The 10,206-nt window shown below is 37.0% G+C and overlaps 1 protein-coding gene across 1 annotated transcript; it reads right to left on the reverse strand.

The window, feature by feature from the left end:
• LOC108670592 (adenylate kinase isoenzyme 1) lies at window positions 1-8,864 on the reverse strand. Its single transcript, XM_018158058.2, has 5 exons — window positions 8,782-8,864; window positions 3,627-3,702; window positions 2,809-2,972; window positions 2,015-2,131; window positions 1-1,772 (listed from the first exon to the last, which is right to left on the reverse strand). Exons 1-5 carry the CDS (start codon window positions 8,782-8,784, stop codon window positions 1,521-1,523), a joined length of 612 nt encoding a protein of 203 aa, XP_018013547.1. The 5' UTR covers window positions 8,785-8,864; the 3' UTR covers window positions 1-1,520.
• Between the last annotated feature and the right edge of the window lie 1,342 nt (window positions 8,865-10,206).

Consider the following 10,206-nt stretch of genomic DNA (forward strand, 5'->3'; position numbering starts at 1 on the left):
TTTTTGGATTGAGAAATTGTTTATGTGTAACGATTTCGTGAACAAATTGCATCAGTTATGGAAGAGCATCTTAGGCAATGAAGATTTAAATTGAATTTTTAAACGGGTAAAAATAATCACTGTACCTTTGTACGAGTAAAAAATATCATTTACAATTACATCCTTCATTCTTAAACAGGAACCGTTAAATTGAAATTAGAAGGTACAATTAATCCATTATTAACTTTTCGTTTAAGAATTCACATTAATCGTTAATAAATAAATTGTCTTCATATGTGGAGGAGTAGGATCTAGCTGCCATAAGTAGACAAATTGATAAAGAGGGAAATTTGGTTCAACGTTGTCGAAGAAAAAGTACATCGTATTCAAATTTGAAGCAATTAAATTAAATAGTTATGAGATTAGAATAGTTCTTTATGTTCGCTCACTTTGAAATCCGATAGGACGAGCTTATTTTGCTCTGCTATAAATACACTGTGATTATTTTCCAGTTCTGCGACACGGCAGCTCATGTGCCAAGCTGTGAGATAAACGCTTCTATAAATAAGCAATAAATTCTTCTTATTAACTGACTCAAATAACAATAATCCACGCTGTTTATCAGCATTATCACTTATGATAATAATCGTACACTCAAATCAGCGTGAATAAAGAGAAGCTAACTTGAGACTTGTATGGAAACATGGTACGTTTTCTTAAACTAATTAAGCAGCGTAAATGATATGTTGTCTTGATAAGTTGGAAGCATTGCAGCATTTCCTTCGCTCATTTTACGTAATCACTATCTTAAAAGCATAGACAACAAAGTGCAAAAGCGGTGCAGAGGCCGCATAACAAGTGTGCTTAATTAGAAGTAATATCTATTCAGAGCTATAAATGGCAAGTTAATGGAAGTACTGAGCGATTGCATGGTATAGGCACTAGCTGTTCTTTCGCTGCATTCATATACTATTTAACCATTTTGAATAAAGAAGAAATAGGCTTAAATATATTGACATTTCATACGAAATTTCAAGTGGGTTCTGAAGCGCACCTTGTTGTTCTAGGTAAACATTTCGAATAAATTTTTATGGCGTAGTAAAAAAATGTTTTGGTTTTCAGCTAAGTACGAATGAAATTTTGAAACAGATTTGGAAGCCTAATTAACACCAGAGTGGTTATGAGGAGTAATGGTTTGTAAGGATCCTTACCATACCAGGTCAAATGTTTAACATATCTTGAATACTGGTAGAGATAATCGATGTAACCACTGAAGTAACAGCCAGTATAGGACAAAACTAAATAAGCCTCATTCAAATTCTTAAAGCCGTGAAATAAATCATAAAGCCATTCTCCCGTGTTCTGGAAGAAAAACAGTTTCCTAACAGCGAGTCCATATTTTGATTGGATTTTCTTAACAAATATTTCATGCCCCTTTTAACACCTCAGCATATTATTTTGCTTCCTCGCATACAATGTCAGGTTATAGACGCTCTGTTGAATGGAAGCAATACACGTGTTGAAGCTTCTTTGCACCAAGTTTATATCGCATCGAGTGCCTTTTGAACTTCAGCGAAGATTGCATCGGGGCTGGATGTTGCCACAATTCTGGCACACTTCCCCTTGTAATAATCAATGACAGGCTCGCTGTGCTTGTGGAATGTGGCCAGACGCTTCTTGATGGTTTCTTCATTGTCGTCCACGCGGCCTGAAGTCTTGGCTCGGTTCAGGAGCCGCTCTACCATCACCTCGTCCGGCACTTCAAAGTACAGAACCTTCGTGCACGGAAGAATCTGCAGAAAGAAACTTAATCTTGGTCAACTTCTACAGATTATATTTCTACATTCAACAGCCTCCGAGATTACAGTAAGCCAGAGAGACAGACATCATCCGCAAATTATAATCTAAGTGCATATTTAGGTAAAATTTACCTATTGGACTGTTATTTGCATGAGCACTTTGCATTTATCAATCTTCTAAATGTGCTAGAATAAAATAGCGAGTAAATATTTTGTTCTTGTTTCAAAATCCTCACCGAGTTCTCGAATTGAACACCTTGAGCCTGTTCTCTAGGGTAGCCATCGATGAGGAAGCCCTTCGAAGATGAGACCTTCTTGAGCATGGCCTCTGCCAGCAGGTCCAGCACCACTTCCTAAAAGAGACGCCGCAATATACATAAACTTCAAATAATAATTGACATCAAAATTTGTTTGTTTGAAGTCCTAACACTCTGAGTGGATGGGCATTGATGCTCGAGATTTCTTTCGAGTTGCAAAAAGAGAACTGTACTTCCAGTTCATTAGCTTATCAGAAAACTTTTCGATTTCAATACCTTCTTTTCCATCGGCTTCTTAAAAACACAAAACCTCACATTTCTGATACACTCGTAAGTCCGATGTTTCTCTGCCATCGCAGGACTCTGGTTAAAGTAATTATCTTCCAACCCCTGTGGTCTAGAGCACCAACTCCGACATGAACTCCGGCCAACTCCCTGCATTTACTGTCACAAGGTAAGAAAGATTTCTGCACTTATAGGTTCACTTACTTCGGGAGAACTCTTTCTAGTTACAATGGGGACAATCTATCTAGTCCCGCTATATCGTTTTTTATATATAGAACCTCTATAGTATTTTATATATAGTAAAATATAGTATAGTATTTTATATAGTATATTTATTTATATATAGTAACATATATAGTGCCTCTTTTACTTCTATTAACCGAAGGAACGAAATATGTCTGACAGACAAAAAATATATATTTTTTCCTCACTAAATTCCGATGCTTTTAGCGTCTAATGATATTCCAAATCTCTCTTCAACCCCCTACCAAGGGCACAAGGTCTCCCTTCTCCATGATGGCGTTGAGGGCCTTTCCCCTCTGCGAGCCCGAGGCGACCTCGTCCCTGAGGAGGTCGCCTGAAGAGAGGTGCGTGTAGCCGTACTTCTGCACGATCTTCTCGCATTGCGTGCCCTTGCCGCACCCAGGGCCTCCTGTCCGGCACAGCACGCATGACATGGCATGGAAATAAGGGTATTAAAATATAAGGCTTATATTAATGACGGAACCGAGGGACTATTGGAACTTACTGACTCATTACATGCGGTGTAATTCAGGTAGGATAGAAACATTGAGCTCATTTATAGGGATTCGTGATCCTAGTTATTCGTCGCTCTTTGTACGCGCACCAATCTATATGAAATGGTTACTACTAGACCTATGTTATTAAACGAATTATTCCTTTAAAAATTGAACACCGCAATATTAAGCATATTTTAACAAAAATATCTCGGACCAATAGGCTTACCTTGACAAAGAATAAATCAAACTAGAAATCTTAATTCAAACAGGGGCCAGCGTAAAATTAGTCGTATATTAATAATGGGTCAATGGGACTATTTTCCTCACTTTTACGATGATGAAATAACGATACCGTCAATATTATTAAATAAATGAGACTCTGGGAATGAACTCGATATCATAAAATTCACCAGCGAATGCAGTTTTGGAGATGCCAAAATATTGACCAATCGGAGATATTCCTGTTATTTAAATTGAATTGAAGCGTCTCACTAGAACTATTAAAGCTCATTTCAAGTAGAAGCATTTATTTGGTATCACAGCAATATTACGGGGAAAATTCTAACCAAGGACGAAGATGACCGGGAGCTTGGCAGCCCTGAGGGGACTGAGGTCCAACTCTGCGCGCTTCACCTCTGCGGCCTGCGGGGAGAAATGGGGAGTCAAGACTCGTGAAGCATTTGTTATTTGATAGGAAATAAAATTAATTAATTAAAATTGATGTTCGTGGCTGAGTTTCAATGTAAGGTTTAAATGCACGCATTCTTTAATGGGAGACATGGGAAGCGATTGAAAAATTGAAGGGAAACGATTGGGAAATGGGGAGTCAAGACTGAGGCGTGAAGCGTTTTTAGCGCATTTTCTCATTTATGGAAAAATACACTATTGTGCTCGTCATGTTCGTCCGTCCGTCTGTCCGTCTGTCTGTCCGTCTGTCTGTCCGTCTGTCTGTCCGTCCGTGACTTCACGTTTTCGTCGACGAGAAAATGCGCTCTCTGTCACTCACTGCAGTGAGTACTGAGTTATATTTTTTATTTCATGGGAAGCAATTTAAAATCGATGTTCTTTGCTGAGTACCAATATAAGGTTTAAATGCGCGTCGTCTTTAATGGGACACTTCAAGATTGAGGTTCGTGGCATCCGCAACGTCTAACATATTTTTAAAGCAAATTCCCACGTCGCGTTGGCATTTGCTTAAGAAGATCGATAAGTTTCTTTAGGAAGGCTTAATGCACGTATTGTTAAACTAGATATACATTTGGAAATTGAGGTACGTGGCTGAGTCTAGGATGGGCTTACATCTTGCAATATTTATTGGGAAACATTTGGAGATTGAGGTAAAAAGCTGAGCTTTATAAGAGTGCCTTAATATACGTGCTATTTGAAAATGGGTGCTCAGAACTGGGTGATTAATAAATGGTTTAGAGCACTTAATTGTTAATTGTGAGAAAAGCAGGCAGATCTTCGGTGTGAATTTGCAAGACCTACTTATTCACAGCTTTCACATACGTTCATCTATGTGGCAAAGCCTTCAGAAATTTAGTATCACTCCAGAGAAAACTCTTGCAATATCATAACTGTAAGATTAACGAATTGAATAATGGGGATTTTATTTTAAATTAATGTAATTGGATACTTGCCATCTAATTGGATATTTTTGTGTAGTTTTTGATTGAATAATTTACTATTTACTTGTAAAATATATTTTCGCACTCATATATCAGCGATGAAACGCCGGTTCCCAGTTTTCTGTTGCCAGATCCTGTTTCGGTTCAAGCCATTCTTCCCCTCAAGCCACATTCATCCTTTCGTCCTCGGTTATTCATCATATCACACGCCTCCACATCCCACACCCCCACATCCTAAACCCCCACCTCCACATCCTAAACCCCCCTTCACATGCCCTTACCCCCACCTTTCCTCACATCCCCCATTTTCCCTCACTATTCCTCTCGTTAAGGGATGAACAGATCACAAGCCCTCCATTCCCCTCTCCGCATCTTGGCTTGCACTCAACAATGCTACTTCACGCGCCTCTGCCACTCTAGCTTACGGCGTCAACAAGAACACGAATAACAAAAATAAAACACGAATGCATTGTTACTAAATTTATATGAAAAGACGTTGGGCCACCATGCAAAAAACTATTTACAATTTTTCAAGATTTCACATGGTGAATTTTAAAAATATGAAAGAAAACACTAGAAATAGAGGAATTATAACCTGGTTAAAAATTTTTAAATAAATGTAAACCGCTTTATTACACAATACATGCTGCAAAGTCCAAAAGTTACTAAAGTCTATTAAAACAGGAAAATCAGAACTATTTTAAGGAACTGGAAATTCAAGTGACGAAATCACCTGACGTATTTACAATATCTTAAACTCTAAAGTTTTCACTAGGGACCTAAGAGTATACTTTCGAAATATAAGACAATATTGAGTGTCTTTCGATCCGATGATGTCTAACGAACCTATCGCACCCTGTGGCCGATAGTAGTTAGTAATTTGATGTAAAATCTTCGGTAATATCTGACTACGGCTGCTGAACATCTGCCAGCAGCTGTACGAGCTTGGCAAGCAGTCACACATACAGTTGCTAACAGCTGTGCAAAAGTGGCCGTGTTACTTTTGCAACACAATCGACTCGGTGCACATACAGACTGTGCACTATACAGACTTACTCCTGTCCGCTGAGTTACATAGACAGCTATGCTAACACCTGTTAACAGCTGTGCACCAGCGGCATCTCCACCAGCTGTATGAATCAGGCCATCGGACAGCTTGATCTAGATATCTGCTGGAATTACAGCAGTTCACGAGAAACCGTGCCATTGTATTAAGAGCTGCGTGTAACACAATTCAATTGCTGCGCACCTTACACGACGGCAAATTGATACGTTCCGCGTTGTGTAGGCTTTTCAGCGCATTTTCTCATTTATGGAAAAAATGCACTATTGTGCTCGCCATGTCCGTCTGTCTGTCTGTCTGTCCGTCCGTCCGTGACCTCAAGTTTTCGTCGACGAAAAAATGCGCTCTCTGTCACTCACTGCAGTGAGTACTGAGTTATATTTTTTTATAAGACCATGGGATGGAGCAAGCAGCCTTATCATGTAACCTAATTTATTGCTGGAGCTCAATTAGAGTTGAATTCAGCATACATGTATGCAATTTTCGGCTAGTGTCATGTTCAGTGAATAATCTATCAAACATTTTAGACTATTTTGGTGCGCATCGTCTTTAGGTCATCTAAATCGATATTATTACTTTGGCCTGATTGACGATTTTTGGTTCCGGAATCATTGGATATTGGAAAAAAGGAGAAGGGCTAAAGAAATTGCAATTGATTTCCAACATGGTACAAATTAAATGAATAGTGTCAAATTAATTATTACTTACTTTAAGCTTTAAAGCTCTATTTTAAATTAAAATTTAAATTATAAATGATTAGTAAATAGAAAATTTATACATAAGTTTAAATTATATGATGTGTATTAAATTAAAAAAAAAACATTTCTTTGGCATAAATAGTGCCGAATATAAATAACTGAATCGATTTAGATTGAATTTTAACTTTTCTAATTACCTATAATATCTTTTTACGTATATAAAATATTTGCTCGTCCTCTTCTGGAAACAGGTTGTTTCAGAAAAGTCTTGTTCATTTTTATTATAGAAAGACATTGAGTAAGAAAATCATGAAGATAAAATAGGCAGGTGTGCGTTTCCTTCATTGAAACAGAAACTGAATTATTGGTGCGTTGAAGATTATTTAATACATTACAGCAGAAAATTTTTAATTTCAAACCTTTTAACCGTCAGCTGAACGAAATTGAGGAAAGATTTGTATAGCTTAGACAAGGTATTTCTGAAACAAACTAATCAAAATGTAATCAATAATTCAATACAGCAAAGATAACACGTTGCGCAATACCCCGCTCTCACGAATCGGCATCGCATTGCAAGTGAGATACGGCGATAACGTATCGAAACCGACGAATGATCGACGCTTCTGACATGGGAATAATGATTTCACGAACTCTACATTAATTTATGAGATCCGTTTACGCATGGCTAAAACTGATTCTGATGAAAAACTAGAATTGGCAAGAAAATTTTATTGACGATTTTAACATTTGAACTTTGTTAACTGAATTTTCCGTCGATTTTTGCAACTAGTGTTTAATCCATAAAAATAACTGCTGCATATATTATGCAACTAACCACTGCATGACACAATATTTTGCCCCTAGACATAAAGACTGAAATGTCTTTGTATCTAGCGAGCCTAAGGTTAAATAATTCGTGTCTTTAATCTTACCAATTCGTTTGACACTCGTTTGAAATAAGATTTTTCCTACATATTTGTGTAATATGAGTAGTTATTACAATTGTAAATAGCCTGAACGTGACATTTTTTGAATAAATAACCCGAATTAGGACAAATTTTCTTGGGAGATGTTTATAAAAAAGCCTTATTTACTATAACAAAATCATTACGGATAAAACATTAAAGGAGCTATTTTATATATAATGTAAAGATTCTAATACATGCAGCGTATGGTTGCGTACGTCGTGAAGTGCACAGCGTCCTATAACTAACGCTGAGTGCTGCTTTGTCGCATCGAGCTGAGCGTAATCCTTCTTTGTACGAAAAATTAATAGTTTCGATGGCTTAAAACTAATAGTTTCAGAATGCTTAAAACAATAGTTGATAATGAGGCAATTTTTAAATCCTTGCAATATGGTAACATTATATTAATAAGTCATTTTAACATGATAATAGATAAGCATTTCCCACTTAATAATGCGATAATTTAGGATTTTTTTACTACATTCCCTCATTATAATTTTCAAGCGCATACTAATTCTGAATAACAAAAACATTTTGCTTCGAGTCTGCGCACGATGTTAGAGGTCCACGACTGGCCCCTGATCCGGAAGCCGAGATTCCTACACCGCGCTGCTGCCGTCACGCTACGCAGGATTTCCGCCACGCTAATCAAGATTCATTTCTTTGAACTGGTTTACAACGATCTTTATATAAACTCGAATTTAAATTATAATGGAAATTTGCCACTTAATCAATTTTTAATGGGGTCAGATCGAGATAACTTTGACGAGAACGATGCGACATTTCCGAACGTCACTCTATTGATGGGAGACGCAACGGGGACGAAATTGCGAAGCCATGTGGACAAATTTGGATGAAATGGGTTTCCATGAGGACAAAATTAATGGATCAAAACGAAAAACGAGACAATCTTTTCAAACTTTGAGGTGGAGGGGAATTCGTATTAATGATTACGACTATTGATTTTCATATTCATCACGCTGATAATTTCTCGAATAAATCAAGTGAACATTCTATTTTGCGCGAATTTGTGTACTGAAAAACATGGAGAAATATGTCATGATAATAAAACAGCAGGTACACGTAATTTAAAAGTGAAAGTAAATATAACTTAAAAACATTGATCATATCTAATAGACCCAATAATGTTGAATAAACTACAAAGGTCTACAAAAAATAAAAGGCCTCCAGGACGGCACGGAAAGTCCAATTTAGTAACATCTCTCGTCGTCAGTCCTTTAAACATCCATCTATGTATCTCTTTATCAAAATTATAGGATCATGAGTATTGTTAGAGCATAGTCGAATAAAGCATTTAACATCTCTTATTTATAGTGAAATAATGACGTCCATGTGAAAATACTCACCATTGCTTGAAAAGGTTACCGCAAGACGAGCTTGAGTGACACCCTTACACGACGGCAGCGAACGAGGCACTGACAGTCTGACACTAGTGCGTGCCAAGCTCAACTAACAACTCGGTCTCCTGTCGTAATCAAAATTAAAACAATCCGGTCATGTATGCAATTAATATGAAAAAGATAAAACTAATTGGATGCGGCTTAACTAACATCTACGCAGAACAAATTTCAAGTCACAATGAATTTAGCTATTTCTTAGTTTAATTTTACAGCAACCGAAGTTTCAATGTACTGATTACAGCTCATAAATAACACGTTAAAAATTATTGTGTTAAAAGAACTATTTGCAACAAGTCGATAGTGAACAAATAAATTGGCAACACTGTTCACCTTTCTTCTTAACAAATTTTTTGTTAATTTTTTACTCGATCATCCTTAAAATCGGACCCAAATTACTCCGTTTAAAACTAAAGTGCCACACCGAAAACTTTATAACGTATAAATTCGACAGCTATAGCGGGACTACATTCCGTTCCGCATTCCTGGTATAGTTTCAAAATTATGACCTACTCTAGGAACGGCTGAATTTTTGATCACGAGAGTCTCAAATAGCAGGTATATCTTATCCGGAACCACGCACGGCTAACCTGTCAGTATGTTCATGCAGGTTAAACCCATGGTTGAATTAATATAAATTAATTCAATCATGGGTTAAATCAATGTGAGACTTGCGAAAACTTTAGTGCAACTCAGCCACACGTCCACCATGCCTCTAATATCAATTAAATATTTTTTCATCGATATCAAGTCGAATGCGGTGTAGTTTCAATGTCATTCGTGTGAAGGGTAGACGATGGTCAGTAATAATAAAAAAATAACAATATTCGGAGTGCGAGTACTAGCACCGAATACTCGGACCTAATACTAGCCCAGTGTATACCTTAAGCGAGTTTATACACCGAATATAATTCATTTAATTAACAGAAGCCGTCTCTGCATGTAGTCAAATAGAATATAGAAGTCAAAGCCTTTAAAATTATAGCGCCATTCTTTCGCACGCTTGGAACCCTAAGTAATTTTAAGTTCACGACTCTTAAGTAACTTGATTACCATAGGTTCCACATTCCGAAAATATGATAGTAAAGTGAGTGACGTTAACGTATGGCGGTTAGACCGGGAGGACTTCAAGTTAGCCCCTTGCTAGAAACGCGTGTAACTTATGTGTATGTTCCGCCGTCGTTTGAATTATAATTACTTGTCGCATGTTAGGATTATATTTAATGTTGATTTACCATCAACTGAGAATTTCAGCTCACTCATATCTTTTATTAAAAAAGACAACTGGCAATTGCATTCGGCACCATGTATTAAAAAAATTTAAAACAAATATTTCATCTTGAATGCCAATTGACCGAACGAAATAATAAAATT

This window comes from Hyalella azteca, unplaced genomic scaffold (genome assembly GCF_000764305.2).
Source record: "Hyalella azteca isolate HAZT.00-mixed unplaced genomic scaffold, Hazt_2.0.2 contig11947, whole genome shotgun sequence".
NCBI classification, from domain to species: Eukaryota; Metazoa; Arthropoda; class Malacostraca; order Amphipoda; family Hyalellidae; genus Hyalella; species Hyalella azteca.